Below are 21,246 nucleotides of genomic sequence, written 5' to 3'. Positions count from 1 at the left end.
CTGCATGATATGAAGAACCTGGTTACAGTTTCTACTCTGCAAATGAATAGGCCCAGAAAGATGTAAGAGACTCTGGTTGAATGGACATAAAATTTCTACTTGTGAAGAACAAGTTTGGTTGTGGTAACTGACCTTCATAGCTAAAACAGAAAACTACTTGGGAAACATGGAAACACATTTCTTATGCCGGTGATACTCAGCCTCCATGGATGTTGGTATAATTGTAAATAACGTCAAACTCCATTTTCTAGCAATTATTAATTATATAAGGGAATTATGTCTGCAGTGGCCCTGTCTTGTCAGTCATTTCTAGTGACCTTTTTACTTCTGTCAGGAGTATATTGAAGAGCTCCTTATGATTAGTTATGTCTTATGGAAGCCAGCACACATCCACAACAACATTTAAGCACAGGACCATTAGTCTATATTTTTAATAAATGTACCAATTAAAAAAATAAATAAATGAAAAATATGGAACACTTCAGAAATTTGTGTGTCATCCTTGCACAGGGGCCATGCTAATCTCTGCATCATTCCAATTTTAGCATATGTGCTGCCAAAATGAGCACCATTTCTATTCATTTATGGCATTTCCACCTCAACTAGGAGAGGAAAGCAGAGCAGGAATTTTTATCTCATTTTACTGGTTAGACTACCAAACCTCGAAAAATGTAATTGCTTCAGGCCACACAGCTGGAAAGCAGCCTGGTGGATTTCGAGTCCCCAGATCAGTTTCCTTCCCCTGCACTACTCTGCCTCTCAGTCTTTCCGAAGGTGCTTCACAGCTTCCAAACAGCTAGGCCTTTGTTCCCTGCATATCAAAAGGCAAATGTGTTGGATATTCCTGAGACCCTCGCCCAGGGCTACAGGAAGGTCCAGGCAGCTCACCTGCCCCCGGGGCTGCTCCAGGGCCCTATCCGGTCAGCCTCCCTCTCCCTGGCACTCCGCTAGCCTTGCACAGCCATGTGTATTAGGGCCAAGCTCTGCCCTTTGCACAAGCACACTTGCAGCGTCAGGCCCTCTCAAAGGACATTTTAACTTAGCTCATCCTCCAGTTTTAGCCACAGAAGGGATGAAAGCCCAGGAGAGGCCCTCACAGCCTTAGACCTCCTTTACTCGCTGAATCAGAGGGAGACCACCTGCCCCTGACACCTGCTAACACTGCCAGGAGGGATGGGGCTCTCAGCTACTCAGTCCACAGGGCGAACATTAGTCTCACAGCCGGGATCTCGGGCTCGGGGAAGGAGAGTGCTCTTGACTACCTCAGTGATTCAGAGTTGGTGACTCAGGGACTGGAACCTCCCAACTAGTCTAGTGCTTTCTCCTCTGCACCAGACACCTTCTCCACTAGCCGGGGCTCTTTCCTGTGGGCGTGGCTCTCGCTTCCGGCTCTGACTCCTGGGTTTTTCCACTGTGTCAGAACCGCTTCTAACAGCCCTTGCTGGGGTTGGCAGCTTGGCAGCGAGGCCTTACTCTGCCAGAGGCTAGCCCCGGCCATTAAAGCTGCAGGATTGGCAGGAGGCCACTTCAGTGGAATTCGTTCTCCCAGAGCTCCCAGCCTCACTCTCCTCTCCTGCCCCTTCAGGGGCTGGCTCATGATGTCACAGACTACCCCCCAGGCTCAGCTAGTTCTCAAGCAACCGAAGTTCTCCTCCTTTCCTAAGGGAGGCTGTCAACCACAGATGGGCACAGGCTCTGCCAGCCTCTCCATGGTAACCAGGGCCACCATTTCCTGCCTTGGGCAAGGATCCAGAGCCAGTACCCTTGGCAGGGCTCCCTTGCAGACTCCTGGAGGGCTGCAGGCCCATCACACTCCACTGTCATCCCTGAAATTTGTGGAGAGCCTAGGGAGGGGGCCCAGATGGGTTGCCCGGAAGACTACAGACCCAGCAGGAGTTCTTTGGGGCAGGTCCTGAAATGGGGCAGGCTGGGAAGGCCTTCCTTTGGAGGCTGTCCCTTCCCTCCCACATGGAATTGATTGTGGGGACAGGCTTTCGGGACTCGTTTTAAACCCTCCTCAGGGCAATCGGTGAAAGGTGACAGCGCCAGTGTGTTAGTTGGCTTTAGACTTTGCTCTCCCTGGTGGAGGGGGTGGGTGGTGGTGGTTCGGGAGATAGATTGCAGTGGATTATGCAATAATCCCAGTTCCTTGCCACCCTGACCCCATAAAATAACCCCTGGGGCAGCTGGGGAGCTGGAAGGCTCTCATCCAGGGTGGGGGTGTTTATTGATGTGGAGTCAGAGACTCCGGAGTGACAGGGTGGACAGACCTGCTCCTTGTGGGTTCTCCTCAGGGAGGCAGGGGGCTGGCAGGGCACCCCAGGAACAGGGATAGAGCTGACCTCACTGCCACAATCTCAAGAACTGGGAAGGTCTCCTCAGAGAGATTCTGTTTCCAGTATAAATGCAAAGCAGAATGCAAAGGGAATCGCTCCTGGCTCCTCCCACCCCTTCTCAGCCCTCTGTGCACAGCTCTGCTCCCAACAACAGCATCTGGGCTTGGCGGAAGAGGACAGGAGTGAGCCTGTCATCAATTGTAAAGATATTGTACTTGGTGAGGGGTCACAGCCTTCCCTGATCCCTAGGGTATTTATTTTTTCCTGTTTGACTTCTTTCCCAATCTCTATGGGGAGTTCGGTCTTTGCTCAAGTTTGTTATTTGAGCTTTTGTGATGCAGAAATAAGAATACCTGGTGGGGCCCTGGATGAGAAGCTCATCTGGTTAGAGCATCATCCTGATATGCCAAGGTTGCAGGTTCCATTCCTGAATGTATAAATAAGTGGAACAACAAATTGATGGTTCTCTCTCTCTCTCTCAAAAAAAAAAAAAAAGAAAAGGTATCTGGTAGAGAGATGGTAGGTGGGAGAAGGATTTTGGTCCACAGGCTGTGGGAGATTTGGAAAGAGATGCCCTAACTTCTGTGGACTGATGGAAGTGGATTAGAGAGGAGAGGAGTTTTGGTGACCACTGCTGTGGACGTCACTGTGATCACCACGCTCACTTTGTCAGAGGGCAAACCAGAGATTTGAGCTACTTTGAAATTATTAGTGATTGCTGAAGGATGCTTCTCAGTCAGTGCTGGGACACCAAACTTCGTGGGTCTGGACTTTGTGCGAATTGCAATAATCATCACTCCCCTGTCTGAATAGTTAATATGTACCAGCACTCCTGCATTATCTAATTTAATCCTCACAACTACCCTGCGGAGTAGCGGACATCATTGTCCCCATTTTACAGGAACAGGAACTGAGTCTTAGGGAGGTACATTTGTCCAGAGTCACACACCCAGATGTGCTGTAGCCAGGCTTCATGAAATCCAGGTGGCGTCTGGGCAGGCTCCCGGCTTGGAATCCAGGAGCAGCTACTGCCCCTAATAGCAGGGACAAGGGGGAGTTCCTTTCTCCAGGAGATTGCTGGACCTTGCTGGAGAGGGCTCTCTGCAGGAGCTGCACACTCTCACTGACCTAATGAAGCAGAAAATCAATGAGGTTTACACAGGCATCTGCATGGAGGCTGCTCCCTCACTGATCTGAGCAGCAGGAATGTGTCTCTGGGGCCAAGTGACCATCTGGGCAGCTCCTGCCAGCCTGTTTCTGTGATGTGATGTATTGTTAAGTCTTGGGGGCAGAGAGGGTGGGGAACAAAAAGCCCAGAGGGACCCCCTCTAAGGAGACCCCCATCTTCCTATCTTTCTGTCCAGGCCTTTCAGGGTTTAGACATCCCCTTTCCGCCCCCACCACTTGGAGAGACGCTCTTCACATCTAAGGGAGGAGGAGTAGACAGCAGGGCTCCATCTGCACTGCATTCCTCTATGTTGCACCAAACAGTCACCCAGAAAGAGGGTCTCAGTGGGAACCTCAGGTTTGGGAGCCTGACAGACTTGGCTTCCGAACCTGACTCTGCTCCTACTGTCTGTATGTTTGTGTGCAAGTCACTTTCTAAGCCTTATGCGTCTGTGAAATAGGAAAAATAATAGTGCCCACCTAATAGGTTCAATACCAACATGACTTGGTATGGGGGAATTGCTCAATATTCCTATCTCAGGCAATGTGCTGAGGAAAGAGGCAAGTTGTGGTCACTGTTCTGACAGTTTGTTTCATCTATTTCAGACTCTAACTGGTTCGTGGAATTCTCAGCCTTGCATCAGGCCTAGCCTTGACCCCTTCCTTAGGTGAGGGCTGTTCCAGAACCTGCACATAATGCCTACTTTTCTGCCTTGTTATTTAGCACTACAGTCAGTTATACACATGGCTGGTCTGGTCAGGGAGGGGCTACCAGTTTCCTCCTTTTCCATCGTTGAATCAAGGCTTAAATGTAAAGCTCCACACCAGGTAGGTGCTCAATAAACGTTAGTCCCCTTTTCCATCCCTTTGGGACAATCTGGAACGTTGAACTGAAAATCTGGGAAGCTCTTAAGAGTCCAATCTAAGAAGAGGGTTGGCCCCCACGAGCCAGGAGAGGCCTTGATACCACCTGCTTCGCAACCTACTCCCCCTTGTCTGGGCTGGAGCTGTGCCACGGGCAGTTCTGACACAGGTGACCAAGTGCCTTGTATTCTTTATCTGTACTCCTCACAATAAACCTATCAGTCAAGTATGACTTCAAGTAAGAACCATGTTATTGATGAAGAAACGGAGACACAGATTCAGTAAGTTGCTCAAGGCTGGGATTTGAACCCAAACAGCCTAGGTCCTAGTCTGTGCTCTAACAGCTCTGCTATACCACGTCTCCACTATTGTGAGGTTGCAATCCACCCTAGGAAGGCATATTGGAACACTACTTTTTCTCTACTCCTTGTATCTGTGGGTCTAACTGTTCTTGGGTGATAGAGATCTGACTGTACATGTAAAATTCCAGGAACTTGTTGTATTGAGGCCAGACCTAGCCTGTTCTTATGGATCATCAAATGCCAGGAACAGTATACTAATGGCTAGGACCACAATTCACAGAAAATTGGATAGGGCCACAAATGGAGATAAGCCCCATTGTCAAAGGCATGAATATGTGCACAGGTGCCTCTTTGCCAGAAAATTCTCAGGTTGTAGTTTAGGAAAATAATTTAAAGTGCATAGAAAATGTCCAGAAGAAAACCTTGATAAAGTGAGATTGGGGTTAAGGGTACAGAAACATTTTGTATTTTATATACTTCAGAACTACTTAAACTTTAAAAAATATACTTTTATAATTTTTAAAAATCTTCACCTGAGGATATGTTCATTGATTTTTAGAGAGAGGAAAAGAGCGAGAGAAAAACATCAATGCGAGAGAAACATCAATCGGTTGCCTCCTGTACATGCCCTGACCGAGGATTGAACCTGCAACCTTTTGGTGTATAGGACAATGCTCCAACCAAGCCACCAACCTAGCCACCTGGCTGGGGCTACTTTTTTAATTTTTTAAAATGGGCATTAATGGTCAAAGATCTTGTACTTGTCATTCCCTTTTCACTGCTCTGTCCACCAGACATTTAGCTACTAGAACCAGAACTAAATTTGGGCAATAAAGGCCTTGGAATGGGAACACCTAGTGAGCTGAATTTGACACGATGGGAGAGCAAGTCCAGTGAGGTAAGTGTAGACATTTCTGTGATTATAACTAGCATTTAGTTGAATCTTTTTTTTTTTTTATCAAATCTGACAATCGAGTGTTCAGTTTGTTTACATTTAATGTAATTGCTAATAAGTTGGCTTTAAATCTACCATCTTACTATTTATTTCTATGACTTCTGGTAAGTCAACTTTTAAATTTAACCCTTTGCACTCGCTTGCTTTTTTCTCGATTCCTTTATTCTAATGCTAACCATGTCGAGTCACACTCGACATCCGAGTGCAAAAGGTTAAGCCTGAATTGCCCTGGCCTGTGTGGCTCAGTTGGAGCATCATTCTGTACATCAAAAGGTGGTGGGTTCGATTCCTGGTCAGGGCACATACGCAGGTTGTGGATTCAATCCTCAGTCAGGACACGTGAGACAACAGTGAGACAACTGATGTCTCTCTCTTTCTCTAAAATTAAGAAAAAATAAAAACAAATTTAAGCCAGAATTTACCTACTTCAGCCTCAGCCTATCCAACAAAATAGCAGTTTGCCAGGTGGCCAGAGCGCGTTATTTTTTATCCTGTATTGTTAGAGGGGTGGGAGGAGCTGGGTCTTTGGCTCCGCCTCCACAGGTGCAATTCCATGTTGGTCCTATGTATTAGTGATTGATTCTGTGAAAGACTATGAAAGCAGGGTTCTGTGGTTACAAAGTTTGAATTCCAAAGTTGTTTCTGTAACTTTAATACACAGCCAAGCAAGGATATGGACTACAAAGTAAGGCTGATCACTCCTGGACCAGGCTCTGTCTAGGCAATGCTCCAGCTCTGGACAATTTGAGCTGAAAATAACTAAGATTATCCTGGTCTCAGGAACTGGGAGAACAGCTGAGTCTTGAAGAAGCTAAACTGGGAAAGGGCAGAGGTAATGCAGAGGAATCCCATGCAAGTCTTGACATTGGAGACAGCAACTCTAAGTTTAAAATGGGCAGCCTTCCACCCCAGGGCCACTATTGGCTCCTGACGGTACATACACCAATAGGAAATCACTTTCAGGCTATCTTTCTAGATAGATGTTGAAGCTTTTTTTGGGGGAGGGGGTGGGGGTGGGGTGGGGTGTTCCAGACTGTTGTGGTTATCACAAGGTATCCTACTCATTTTGCAGTGTAAGTCTAAAGCAGACTAGCACTACTGACTTTATGCTTCTTTCCAGGAGACACACATTTTCCTAAGGCAGGACATGGTTTCATTATATTATAATTTGCAGCCTTCTGGGCTAATGGGACCTACTAAGCAGACTAACTCCAAAATATGCTTTGCCATAAAGTAGCACAGAAGAGAACTGGAGGCAGGAGTGACTGACAGGGCAGTCAAAAATAAAACCAGGCAACAGGAGCACAGGCTGGGGAATCAAAGCTTCCAACTTCACAAGCATCTTATCCCTAAGTGGCTACAGAAGCTTAGCAGTTTAGGGTCAATTCCAGCTCTGCCACTTACTGTGTGAATGTGGATAAATTAATGCGCACACCATTTACAGTCTATAGCACCATCTGATGCACTGGCTGTTGTGAGAACGAAGTGAGAGACAGCAGGAAAGGTGCTTGGTACATGCTGGTTTAGAGCAGCCCTCAGTCACCAAAGGCTATCATTTTCCACAGTGGGAAGGTAAGGCCATAGCAGGCCTAAATGGCGGCCAAAGTTCACTTTTATTTTTTTTTGTTTATTTTTAAAAAAATATATTTTATTGATTTTTTACAGAGAGGAAGGGAGAGGGATAGAGAGCTAGAAATATCAATGAGAGAGAAACATCTATCAGCTGCCTCCTGCACACCCCCTACTGGGATGTGCCCACAACCAAGGTACATGCCCTTGACCGGAAGATTCGAACCTGGGGCCCTTGAGTCCGCAGGCCAACGCTCTATCCACTGAGCCAAACCGTTTAGGGCCAAAGTTCACTTTTAAAGGACTTGAAGGATCAAATATTTAAAAAGCAAAGTAGACATAAAATTGAGAGCTATCTCTGGTGAAATCTCTTAAGTCCTTCCTTCTCTATGAGTGACTTGGTCACATACCTTAGGAATGTCCGTTAGTCAGTCCCCTTCTTTCTATTTACCAGAACTCTAATCTAATCCAGACCAGTTTCCAGTCTGGATTGTTGCAAAAGCCTTCCAGGTTTTGGCCTCCCTAACTGCCAGACTTTTTATCGAAAAAAACCCTAACAAAAAGCCACAAAAGACCTTCAGAAAAAAACATATTTGCTCAAATTTTCTCCCAGGGGACCCCTTATACCTAATGGGTAAGGTCCCAATTTCTGACCTTCACATACAGAGCCATTAATGTAAACTGATTTTCCAGCCTCTTGGCACCACTGACCCTTCAATCTAATAAACACACTGTTCCCTTAACACACTGGGGTCTTTCCAAGCCTTCATCCCTTCATCGTTCTTTTCCCTATTCAATCTTCAAGGCTCGACTACACTGTTACCTCTTCAGTGAAGCCTACTCAGCTCCCCCAGTTTCTTTTTTATGGCTTCACTGTCTTTATCACTTAATCTTTAACAGAGCATTTTACTTCTTTACATCTGCCTTTCCCACAGACATACTCTTCTATTTCTTTTCATTTATTGATTTTTGGAGAGGGAGGAAGTTGGGAGAGACAGAGAAACATAGATTTGTTGTTCCACTTATGTACTCATTCATTGGTTGATTCTTGTATGTGCCCTAACCGGGGATTAAACCTGCAACCTTGGTGAATTGGGATGATGCTCTACCCAACTGAGCTACTTGGCCAGGGCCCATACTCTTCTATTTCAAACATTTTTCTATCTGCTCCATTGCTATTATTTAGAATGCTTGTGGTGATAACACATTTTGAAAATACTTTGTAAAACTGTAAGGTGTGAGGGATTGCACCATTACTATCCTGATATGAAAGAACTGGGAGGAATGAAGCAGAAAGTGATGTTGCCTCTTTCCTTTTACTAGTTCAAAGTCTGAACAGGGTTTGACCTACTGTAGACATTATATGAAAGGTAACTAGCTTATATAATGGCTTTAAAAAAGAATGAGTAGCCCTATGCAGTGCACCCAAGTAAATATAAAACATAATGAGAAACCACAAGATGTGTTACAGTTAAAAGAGCATCTATAAAAGTTTTACTTTTTTCCCGTAACTTTTAATATAAGACATCTAAAGTCTTAAACAGTTGATCCTATTAGGGACAAAATAGGGCACAGCATGGATTTCAGAAACAAGAACACATCTTTTTTTTTTTTGCATTTAGGCTTTTCAGCAATGATTATCAATTTGCCAAAGATAGTAACAGTCAGATACTGGAGAAAAGGAGATATGAGAAACATCTTTTATTTTTCTAAAGAAGTGAAAATAAGTAAGATCTCTTATATTTCTCACTCATAAGATTTTTAAACTTTAAAAATGCAATTTCCTTTTTTCAAAGCACATGCCATCTTAAAAAAAATCTTAGCAATGTACATTTGCACTCAAAGAACATGCAGCACCATTGTCTTCTGACAAAATTCTGCATAAAACCCCACACAACTTTCTGCAAATTCTGTTCCCTCTTTATCATTTAGGGACTTAAACCACAAACATTCAGTGCAATATTTATTGTTTCTCATTTCCGTAGGAAACACAGGACCAATGATGTCTTCTGAGCACAACTGTTTCCTGATGGTTGAGCAACAGTCTCCCTCTTTAAAGGACTCTCTTTAACTTACTGATGTAAGGTACAAACTTGAGGATCCAAGTGGTGGATGGAGGAGAAATACTTAAGGTGTACCCTGTGCCATAAACTTAGAAAAAAAATTTACACAGAAAACAACAAAAACCTCAGATTTTATCAACGCACCCTTTTAAAAAGTGTTTGTTTTTTTTAATTTCTGAAAGCAGCTTAATATGAATCAAAAGCAGTTCCTGAGTAACTGCAGTAAACAGTGTCTTTTTAAAAAATATATTTATATATATATATATATTTGCAACTTAGCTCATTTTGGTTCTGCCTTAATTTACCTCTCCAGCTTTTAGTTTAATCAGTTCCTTTCCTTTCAGTTCACAATGTGCAAGTACAATAGCACCAGCTCTGAGAGTTGGTGTGGTGCAGACGTTTCTTGCACTTCTGTTGATCATCTGCATGTCTGTCAGGCCAGGTTTCCAGAGTCACTGCAGGTCACAGTTCTTTCAATCTCACAAAACCTGTAAGAGCCACAGACACCTCACGTTTTCTTCAGCAGACGTCGTGACTGCCACGTGTGGAGCTTGTTGTAGGCTGTCTGGAGCATCTCTTCTATGTGACTTACCAACTGAAAAACATAGCAGGACATTTATTCAACTGGGCTGGGAAGTCAATGCCTCTGATTCAGATCTGGCATGTACTTCAGAGTACAGTTTCAAAGCTCACTTGCATTTTCCCAATAAGGCAACGTGCAAGCCCTCAGTGAAGGTGTTATCAGACACATTTTGTACAGAAAATTGAGATGATGGGGTAGAGAAGAGGCTGGAAATTCACCTGTTCTGTCTGGGTTGTAATGTCTGCCCTGTCACTAACCAGTTACAGGACAACTTGAAAGTCTTAACTGTGTAGTAGGCCTTAGTTTCTTCTGTCAAATGAGGCCAGGACAGTGGCATTCGCATTACCTTACAGAACATTTGAAAATGCCTCATTCCCCTGAAGATTCTGATGTAGCAGGTCTGAGATGAGACCCAGGAATCTTTGATTTTCAAAAGCTCCTGCAGTTAATTTTGCTGCATAGCCAATCTTGTGAAGCACTTTTCTATGTTTTTTAGGGCCTTTCCAGCTCCAACATTTCAGGATTCCAATATAACTCAGATTACAGAAAATCTAAATGGTTTCAATGCTTCACACAAGTACTAGGTCATACCTTAGGCCAGCACTATGTATCTTGAGTAGAAAAAAAATTTGCCCTCATCATGGACGTAACCAGAAGTCAATAGGACCACATTGGTCTAAGCCCGTGGTCGACAAACTGCGGCTCACAAGCCACATGCGGCTCTTTGGCCCCTTGAGTGTGACTCTTCCACAAAATACCACGGCCTGGGCGAGTCTATTTTGAAGAAGTGGCGTTAGAAGAAGTTTAAATAATTTGGCTCTCAAAAGAAATTTCAATCGTTGTACTGTTGATATTTGGCTCTGTTGACTAATGAGTTTGCCGACCACTGGTCTAAGCTAATGAAGACTCCAGAGGTAGAATGTCTTTGGAATATATAGACATTTTTTATGTGGTTGGAAGCAAAAGTCTTTTAAAGTCTCCAAGTCATTTTGGCAGTATCGGGATAAAAACCAGGAAGCCCTAAATCCTTTTAGCATGTCAATGACTTAGATCCAGTCTGAGGTAGAGTTAAAAAACAAAAAACTCCTATTTACATGTTATCATCGTGTGTGTGTGTGTGTGTTTGTGTGTTATTTAGTTCTGTCTGGAACTAAAATGATACAAAAATCATCCTTGCCCTGCTGCTCAAAGATACTCCAAGCTGCTTTTCTGGCAACTAATACCGTTATATTTTGAGAAAAACAGCTTAGAATGTTTAGGGTATAAAGACTTACTAAACTCATTTATGGATAATAAAGAACAGTATAAACTGATGAACAAAAAAATAGATACAGAGACAGTAAAGCATCAAACAGACTGTCAAATTACAGGGGCAGGTTAGGGAGAGGTGGGGGAGATAAAGAGATGAACTGAAGGACTTGTATGCATGCATATAAGCATAACCAATGGACGCAAAACTCTGGGGGGGGGGTGAGGGCATGAATGGGAGTGGGGTGGGGGAGACAATGGTAAGATATGTACACATATAATACCTTAATAAAAAAATTAAAAAAAAAAAAGACTTACTAAAAATCTTACTGATGCAGATTTTTCAGCTTTCAATTATAAAACTCTTTTTGATTATCCTATTTATGGAAATATGAGTTCTAAGTTTGTATAAACTATTTTTTCCTATCATTTCTGAAAGGATTTGCATAACATACACAAAAACAATCTTTTGTGGTTGCTCTAGTCTTGCATTAAAAACAAAACTAAAAATCCTGGGCACAAAGTGACACTTTTCATTCAGTACCTCATCCAGTACCCTACCCTGATGTAAACAATCAGGGGCTGTTGAATTTACTATCACAGAGTAGCAATTCTGCCTTTCATTGTGTTGCTAGGTTTGTGCTTACTACTCTGGCTTTCAAAATATTTCTTTCTTGTTGTTGTTATTAATCCTATACCGAGAATATTTTTCCAATGATTTTCAGAAAGAGTGGAAGAAGACAGTGAGAGACAAACATCGATGTGAGAGAGACACATCCATTGGCTGCCTCCCACACGCGCCCGGATCAGGGCCTAGGATGGAGCCTGCAACAAGGTACATGCCTTTGACTGGAATCGAACCCAGGACCCTTCAGTCCATGGGCCTACACTCTATCCATTGAGCAAACTGGCCAGAGCAAAAATAAATTTTTAGGAACACAAACATAGGTTGTAAGTCTATAAAGAAAAGCATGAAGATGATTATTAGAAATGCCTCATTAGTCACGGCCTTGGGAGAGTGTGAGTGAGGGGTAGGTAACTGCGAGGGACCCTCAGGGAATACCTATGGAAATGTTCTAGTTCTTACTGTGATTGGTGGGCACACAGATATTTATTATTTTACAGTTAAAAAACAGTATTCTGAGTAAGAGAAAAACAATGTATTCTACTCATTTACATGAAAACCAAGTTAGTCTCATTTTCCTACATAGAAAAAGAAAATCAGGCCAAAATCAGATTGTTGCCTTACGTTTGTGCTTAAATACTGTCTTCGAATTTTTTCTTGGAATGGGCAGAGCTTTGTAACCTGGAATCGTTCCAAATTACTTTTCATTTTCACTACCTACAAAAGGTAAAAGAAATAATGAATTACAGAACAATCTCAAAGCATTTATAGAGACCAAGATAAAAATAGACAAAGGAAGGTTACTTTATTATTATTTTTTTAAAGATTAATTGGCTCCACCAGGCAGAGAAGCAAGATAATTAAAAATTTAAAAGTAAAAGAAATCTATCCCCAAAATAATGGTTGCTATAGAAAAATTTTAAAAATGCAAAAGGTAGAAAATAAAAACATACTTATTATTATAGCACCATTCATAGATCACTAACACTTTGGTCCATAACTCACATCCTTCTTGACATTTTTTAAAATTTTATTTCATTATTTTTTCTTTTTCTTTTAATTGTCTAAAGTTTTACATATGTCTCCTTTTCCCCCGATTGATACCCTCCCACCCCCAGCCATTCCCACCCCGGGCAAGCCCCAGTGTCTGTGTCCATTGGTTACACTAATGTGCATGCATGCAAGTCCTTTGGTTGCACCTCCCCTGCCATTTGTCTCTGGATCTATTTTTGTTCATCAAATTATGTTGAACATTTTATCCCACATATGAGTGAGATCATGTAATATTTATCTTTCTCCGACTGGCTTATTTTGCTTAGCATAATGCTCTCCAGTTCCATCCATGCTGTTGCAAATGGTAAAAGTTCCTTCTTTTTTATAGTGGCGTAGTAACCCATTGTGTAGATGTACCACAGTTTTTTAATCCACTCATCTGCTGATGGGCACTTGGGTTGTTTCTAAATCTTAGCTATTCCTTCTCGACATTTTTTGTGCATGTGTATAAAAGTATATATGCAGAAAATACACAGTGCCTACTATTTTAAAATTTCACTAGGTTTAATATGAACATCTTTCAGTCATTACATACTCACCCAAGTCATCATTTAAAATATATGTATAGAAACATCAACGATGAGAGAAAATCATCGACTGGCTGCCTCCTGCACGAGCCACAACCAGGGCCCAGGCTGGGGAGGAGCCTGAAACTGAGGTTCATGCCCTTGACTGGAACTGAACCTGGGACCCTTTGGTCCGCAGGCCGATGCTCTATCCACTGAGCCAAACTGGCTAGGGCTGGGTCAAGTCATTAAAAAAAAAAAGATCATTTTAAGTTTTTTGTTCTTTTGCAGATTTTAGATGAAAATGTTCCTCCACTGATATCTTTTTTTAAAAAAATATATTTTATTGATTTTTTTACAGAGAGGAAGGGAGAGGAATAGAGAATCAGAAACATTGATGAGAAACATCGATCAGCTGCCTCCTGCACACCCTCTACTGAGGATGTGCCCGCAACCAAGGTACATGCCCTTGACCGGAATCGAACCTGGGACCCTTCAGTTTACAGGCCGACACTCTATCCACTGAGCCAAACCTGTTAGAGCTCACTGTTATCTTTAAGGATAATTTATTTGAGTACTAGTGAGTATAAAAATTTCCTCTTATGTTTATTGGGCCACTTGCATTCTTTAGTGAGTTAGTTGTCTGTTAAAATTCTTTTGCCTATTATTTTTAATAGGGCATTTGTCTTTCTCTTAAAAAATTTAAAGAATAATCTATATAGTAAAATTACTACCATTAATACTGTACTTTCCTATACGCCAACTTTCCTTTAATTGGTTAACAAGGTTTTAGTGTTAAATAGCTAATACTATACTAGTCATCAATCTCAGCTTAGATTCCATTACTCCTAAAAAGGGTACCAAGTAATTAATTATACTGATGTGACTTGTTTTAGGTCTCTGTTCTTTAATCATTCCCAGTGGCTTAGAGGTAAATACAAGTTTTAAGATGTATGATTATATGTTATGGAACTGGTTTGGACCTAAGTTTCTTAATCTTTAAAACTGGTATCAATATCTACTTCATCAGGATGCTGAGAGGCTTAAATAACATATGCAAAGCAGTTATCCCACTGTCTGTCACATGGTAAACACTTAATACAACTTTCCAATTTCAAAATAATACCTCACTAAGTCACACTACTATAATAGCTGGCTGTGTTTGAAACTGGTTCTGACCTTTTCTTCTAGGAATGGCGTATTAACAGGAAAGCAGGACCAGAAGTGCCGAAGAAGTTCCCCAACAGCCACATACAGGTGTTTCAATTCAGACTGAATATCATTTGGCACCATCTCTGCAAAAGAAAGGCCCATGGGATGAAAGCTATTTTCCCGTATGTATAGTTTCAGAAAGAAGAACATGCATTCTTTGCCAATGCCAAACCAGGATGTGCTATTCTGAGATATGTTACTGATTTTGTGGCTGACAGATCACATAATTTAAAATCCTTTGGGATTCTGGAAAAACTTTAAGGTTTCCCTTTAGTCTAAGAGGTAGGTGAGGAAAAAGGAAAGCTTTTAGGATGATATAGGGAGACTACGAATGTGCCACGTTTTATAAAATTAAGACAATTCTGAAATCAAAGTTATTGTCTAGATATGTTTCAGGATCTGGATGCATAAAAATTACAACAAAAAACATCCAGAAAATTTCCAAAGAAACACCAATAAAATTTTAGCCCCCTCCTTTCAAATTGCTCTTTAGACAGCAATAGAAGGTGATCCAGCACATACGGTTTATGGCTTGCTGTGTCCCTCCCTGCATAAGTGCTCCTCCAGGTGACAGTGCTGTGATGGTGCTAGTGGCGGCACTACTTGAGAGAACCTGAAAGAAAGCACAGAAAGTAGTTTCCCTCTTTTTTGCCATCTTTCTTACTTAACATTTCAGTTTTATAGCAAAGTGTCCAGTAAGTCTTACTACTGTATAAATATATAATTTATAGCAACCAGAGCGAACTACTACTTTTTACACAGAAACACGGTCTGTGTAGAAAGTGAATACATACCAATCTTCCAGGAATACTAGGCAAGTCCACAGGTACCCCAGAACTCACACTTTTGCCTTGTCAAACCTTTTCTTTCTTTTTTTAAAAAAATATATTTTATTGATTTCTTACAGAGAGGAAGGGAGAGGGATAGAAACATCAATGAGAGAGAAACATCGACCAGCTGCATCCTGCACACCCCCTATCGGGGATGTGCCCGCAACCAAGGTACATGCCCTTGACCGGAATCGAACCTGGGACCTTTCAGTCCGCAGACCGATGCTCTACCCACTGAGCCAAACCGGTTTCGGCTCAAACCTTTTCTTAAGCACCAATTCAACTTAACTTGTGAACTCTTACCATTGAAGGTAAAATTGAATTTAAGGAAAAGAAACAAGTAAAACAACATGTATCCTTGCTGGCAGCTGGGGGTAGGGGTGAGGAAGGGGAACCAACACAGCAGAAATACATCATTTGTCATCAAAGAAGTGAATATACGTAGCTAAAATAGGAAAAAATGTATTCTGCACTGTGTCAGTATCAACATTCAGGGACATAACTGACATATCTACTCAATGAGCACCCACAAGTACCAGGCACTGTGGCCACAGAAAGGAACAAATCATTTGCTGAACAGCTTCAAGTACAGGATTAGTGTGTTCAAAGTTTTTCAATGGAGTTTTTACAAGTATAAAGCCATGTATGTATGGGCTGGAGAAAAAAAATTAAGCTTGGTATTGAGTACAGCACATAACCACAAGTCAAGGGGACATGGAAGTTTACTTGCTCCTATTTTCTTTTGTCAGAGTGTTTACAATGCACTGAAACCAAAAACTTGTGAAAGGCAGGCCAATACTACTCTAATCAAGTGATCAAAGTTAATATCACAAGTTAGGACAAATAAATATGTGCCTGCTGATGTGAGGATGACACATCATTTACAGATTAGTTCTGTGTTGTTTCTGCTAAAAATACATAATGTGAATCCAATGTTAAGGAAACATTAGGGAAACTCTATTGAGGGCATTCCACAAAAAATGGCTTGTACTCTTCAAATATGAAGGTCAGGAAGGCAAAGAAAGATTGAAAAATGAGTCCATTTTAAAGGAGACTAAAGAGACATGGGAGCTAAATGCAACTCATGAACCTGACTTGGATGCTGGACCAACAAGTCTTCTTTTGCAAAAAAGGACATTAATGGTACAACTGGTGAGATATTTGTAAGAACTTTAGGTTATAGAGTACTTTATTAATGTTAACTTATTATTTCTATAACTTTACTGTTATTACTTATGATAATATCTTGTTCTAGGAAATACGCACTGAAATATTTAGGAATAAAAGGATCAACTCTCAAAATTGGCCAGAAAACATTTTTCTTGTAACTTCCTGTCAATCTATTTTGATTACTTCAAAATAAAAAGTAAATATAAGTCCCAATATGTGATAAGAACTACAATAAAGTCAGTATTTATAAAAAGAGAAATGGAAAAAACTCATTACGGGGTATGTTAAAGATTGCTTTACAGAGGCAATTAAATCCAAGGTGAGTCTTGAATAATTATTATTAGTTTCCCATGGCAGAACAGGCTAAGGGCATTCTAAGAAAAGAGAAAGCATAAGCCAAAGCACAGAAGCATGAAGATAGTATGATTAAACAACTCTGGGTAGTCTCGTGTGTTAGGCTGGAGCACAGGACTCTTTGTTATGTGTGGAAGGGAATGGTGGAGATATAGCTGCAGGTGGAACTGGAGATGTGGGTTAGGGACAGATTGTAAAGGATCTAGCATGCCAGACAAAGGCATTCAGATAATTACTGTGGCAATAAAGGGGGACACCGAAGGTTTTTAAGCTGCAGAGTGATAAGATCAGATTTATGTTTTTAGAAATATAGCTGTAATGGCAGTGTGGAAAACTGATCAGGTTTGTATAAAACAAGGTGATGAAATAAAAAAATACTGAATGCTTGACAGAAATTGATTATCAACTAAAGTATAAATAAGGGTGGGGAAAAATGAAGAATAGATCATGTTTTACATATTTATTTTATATTGAGGTCATGCAGAATAGTTAAGAGTGATGACCAGAAGATTTTTTTTGAAAGATTTTACCAACAAAACTGTGTATATGGAAGGAAAAATTAGCAATCACAAAAGTCATTATTTTTCATTACCATCTTGTCTTCAAATGCTTCTTGAATAAGCCAAATACCTTTTCTCTCTACCTCTTGATTTTTTTCAATTTATTTAGCAGAAATATGTTTTTAAACACAATTAAAATATTAGTTATATAGTTGAATATTAGTTATATAGTTGTGCACATAAAATAAGGAAGTAATCGTGTGTGAATTCTGGTTTCAAACAATATAAATAACCTACCTGAGTTAATTTGGGTGTATAAGCTTCCATTTCTTGTCTAATACTTTGAAAAGAATTAATAATATCCTGACTTGTTGCATACTGTAGTGATTGGATTGGAGTTGGACCATGATAATACCTAAACATTAGCAAAGAAGAAAGAAATTACACAGAATAAAGGTGCTCAACATTTGTCTTTTAAATATTTTAGCAGTCTCAGTACATTTCCCTCAAAGCAGAAAATAATACAGTTAATGAGATTTCAATAAGATGATTTACTTCATAAAAGGACAATAAGATGAAAACAGCACAGAGAGCCAAAATTTACTTTCTTGGTTTTGATAATTTAGGATCCTTTCCTGAGATGCACAAAGTACATTTTGAAGAAAAAAGAATACTGTACTTTTATGGTAACAAACTAATTAAATTTGAATACTATACTTACAGAATATATTCTGTAATAACTTGTGTTATATAACTATCCTGCCTCAACTTAATTTAATATTGACCAAACTTACCTATCTGACTTCTTGAGGTTTAGTGCAATCGTTTTTATGGAATTATTTTTTCCCAAGTCTTCATATTCAATGGACTCCTGTAACTTCGCCTGTAATTATTAACACAGCACTTTTAATCATAACTTTCCCTTGTAAAAGTAATGAACATGACTGAAAAAGTAAAACTGTATGAAGTCTTCATACCATGAACTTCACTTTAGAGATGATGCTGTACAGGTGGTTGAACCCATTTTCTCACCAATTAGAGAGAACACTTGTTTTCCTACACTCCAACCATTCTAATTACTACTAAACTTTTAATTTTTGACAATTTGGTAGGTAAAAATGTGTATTTTAATACTCCCCCCCCAATAAATTACTAATTTATACTTTTTCTCCAATTTAGTGTTTGTTTTTTAATTATTCCCTTTTTGCTTATTTTTCTGTGAATTAATTTTTGCTTAAATCTTCAATCCACTTGGAATTTATTTTGGAATAAGGAATAAAGTGGGTAATTTGAGTTTCTTTTACTAAATTATTAATGAGTCCTCCCAACTCCATTTGTAGAATAATCTGTTTTTTCCCTCCACTGATTCTGAAATGCCATGTTTATCTTATATTTAATTCTTCCAAATATTTGGATTTACTTATGAACTTACTATTTTTTTTATTAATTTTTTTACAGAGAGGAAGAGAGAGGGATAGAGAGTTAGAAACATAGATGAGAGAGAAACATTGATCAGCTGCCTCCCACACGCCCCTCACTGGGGATGTGCCTGCAACTAAGGCACATGCCCCTGATTGGAATCGAACTTGGGACCCTTCAGTCCGCAGGCCGACGCTCTATCCACTGAGCCAAACCAGATAGGACTATGAACTCTTTTTAAAGAATAATTTTCTTTTTTAAATTTATTGACTGATTTTTGGGGAGGAGGAGAGAGAAACATATCCTTGGGTGAGGATTAATTAAAAAATTCTAGGTTATTAAATATATCACAAAAAGGTCAATTTGAACATTTAGTATTTTAAATTGCCCCTATTTTAAGAGTCTGAATAGTTCTCTTGTAGTACAGGAATAAATTTGACTTCAGCATATTCAGAGTAATACATCCATTAGTCCCCCCTTACTTAGAGTCAGCCTATTTTATACTTTCTCAACTCCATACCTTTTAGCCAACTTCAAGGCATATTAATGTCATTACTTTTCACATATGCCAACCTCATTTTGATTCCTGCTGTTGCCTTACCTAAGTTGTGACCCTATCAAACCTCCCATAATAATCCAAATCCTAAACTTCTGCCAGAGCATAGTTAAGTCACACTTTCATACTTAACTGAAAGCTCCATAAATGTAAGAACTCTATCAATACTTCTGAATCTCTCATCCTACAAAACCCTCTGTAGAACAGAGGCAACTCTTGACTTCAAAGAATATCTAGAATTAGCATTTATTATTCAACATTATGAAAATCCACAGTGATTTGTGACAACTCTTTGCCTATCAAGAATCAACTCTACTTAGTGCAAGAGTTTGCAAAGTAAAGCATCACTTCCTAGATTTCTTCTTTAATACCTATAACTTACATTTTAGTTTCACTTTTCTTAGTTTAGAAAAAATTTCCTAATGGCTTTGTTAATTTTAAAGGTTCAAATACCTGTACAAACATATTATAAAAATATATTAAATATAGTATAAGACTCAACCACAACCCCTTTACAGAAAGATTACCATTTAGCATGCTCTTTTAAAGGACTTTTTCAAGTCCATAAACTTCTTTTTCTCCCACGTGAAATTATCGTATACAATCTACTTTGTGAACTATTCTACTCTATTCATTCATTCATTTTATATTCTCTTTGGTTCCTATTGTAAATAACACAACTAGTATACTTTAAATTTTGTTTTGTAATTATTTTTTTGATGTTTGGCTTACCTACAGACACTAAACTCTTTGAATACAAGAACTGTCTTATTCATTTTGTTTCCCACCATCTAATATTTTAGGCAACTCAACAGTTTTTTGAATTTAATGTTTTATAAAGTGAACTACTGTTATAGCATATATTAACTATTTTTAATTCAATATATGATTAAACCATTTAAAGTCTGTAACGACTGCAGTGATCTTCATTATATGGATGTACCACAGATATTAGGATGTTTGCCATTTTCTCTGTTATCTATAATAAAAGCGTAATATGCTAATTAGACCGGACGTTTTTCCAGATGAAGCTGGGGCGGTGAGGGAAGCCCGGGTTCTGGGTGCCAGAGGGAAGCAGGTGCCAGCAGCCGGGGGGAAGGAAGGCCTACTCCTGCACGAATTTAGTGCATTGGGCCTCTAGTAATGTTATAATGAGCATTTGTAACTAAATTTTTGCACACCTTTATTTTTAAAAAAATAAATGTTCAGAAGTAGAATTAAGGACATAAACTTTTAAAATTTCAATACATATTGCCCTATAAGAAAGCTTTATTGTAATTTATTTTTGTAACTGGGGAGGGAGAAACTTAAGAACACACACAGAGTAATATCCCTAGCAGGGTGGATCAGTTGGTTGGAGTGTTCCACACACCAAAAGGTTGCAGGTTCGATCCCTGGTTGGGAGCATACAGGAGGAAACCAATTGATGTTTCTCTCCCACATTGATATTTCTCTCTCTCTTTCTCTCTAAAATCAAAACATATTCTTTGATGAGGATAAAAAAAAAAAACAAAGATAAGCAAGCAAACAAAAACAGAGGAATAGAGTCACCTGGTAAAGTTGCAAGGAAAGAAGGAATATGCAAGTAGGTAACTGTCAATACTTAATAAGAAGACATATTTAGTCTTGAAATGCCAGGTTTAATCTGAGGGCCAAATCCTATCTTTTAAAAACATTATACATAAACCTTCAGTTTTTCTTTCTCTCACACTGCCTTTGTTGAATACTCTCTCCCAGAAAATAGAACTATATGTCAGTATGTGCATGAGAAAACACAAACAATAAAAATAGTTAACAGACTTGAGTCCATGGAAAGCTGGCTGGCAAGCCAAATTTAAAAAGTTCTTCAATTTAAGCCAAATGCTTAACGTGTTGGTTAGAAGAACTAAGTCATTTGATATAATCAAGTGTCAACATAAAGTACTAGCAGTTAT

General features: G+C 39.9%; 1 protein-coding gene and 1 non-coding gene across 4 annotated transcripts in view; both read right to left on the bottom strand.

Moving 5' to 3' along the window:
* Nucleotides 1-465: 465 nt before the first annotated feature.
* LOC114234272 (U6 spliceosomal RNA) lies at nt 466-569 on the bottom strand. Its single transcript, XR_003620458.1, has one exon. It is a non-coding gene; the product is annotated as a U6 spliceosomal RNA (small nuclear RNA).
* An 8,310-nt stretch (nt 570-8,879) lies between these two features.
* GTF2H1 (general transcription factor IIH subunit 1) overlaps nt 8,880-21,246 on the bottom strand; it is a 34,910-nt gene continuing 22,543 nt past the window's right edge. For all 3 annotated transcript variants that reach the window (XM_054725014.1, XM_054725015.1, XM_008149000.3), the window contains 6 exons: nt 18,132-18,220; nt 17,635-17,752; nt 15,006-15,096; nt 14,451-14,566; nt 12,337-12,429; nt 8,880-9,851 (listed from right to left, as the gene is read on the bottom strand). In XM_054725014.1, coding sequence (XP_054580989.1) covers nt 9,765-9,851; nt 12,337-12,429; nt 14,451-14,566; nt 15,006-15,096; nt 17,635-17,752; nt 18,132-18,220 — 594 coding nt within the window. In that variant the 3' untranslated portion in view covers nt 8,880-9,764. The remainder of the gene's footprint in view (nt 9,852-12,336; nt 12,430-14,450; nt 14,567-15,005; nt 15,097-17,634; nt 17,753-18,131; nt 18,221-21,246) is intronic.

Source organism: Eptesicus fuscus, chromosome 13 (genome assembly GCF_027574615.1).
Source record: "Eptesicus fuscus isolate TK198812 chromosome 13, DD_ASM_mEF_20220401, whole genome shotgun sequence".
NCBI classification, from domain to species: Eukaryota; Metazoa; Chordata; class Mammalia; order Chiroptera; family Vespertilionidae; genus Eptesicus; species Eptesicus fuscus.
This window is presented reverse-complemented; position numbering and strand designations above follow the sequence as displayed.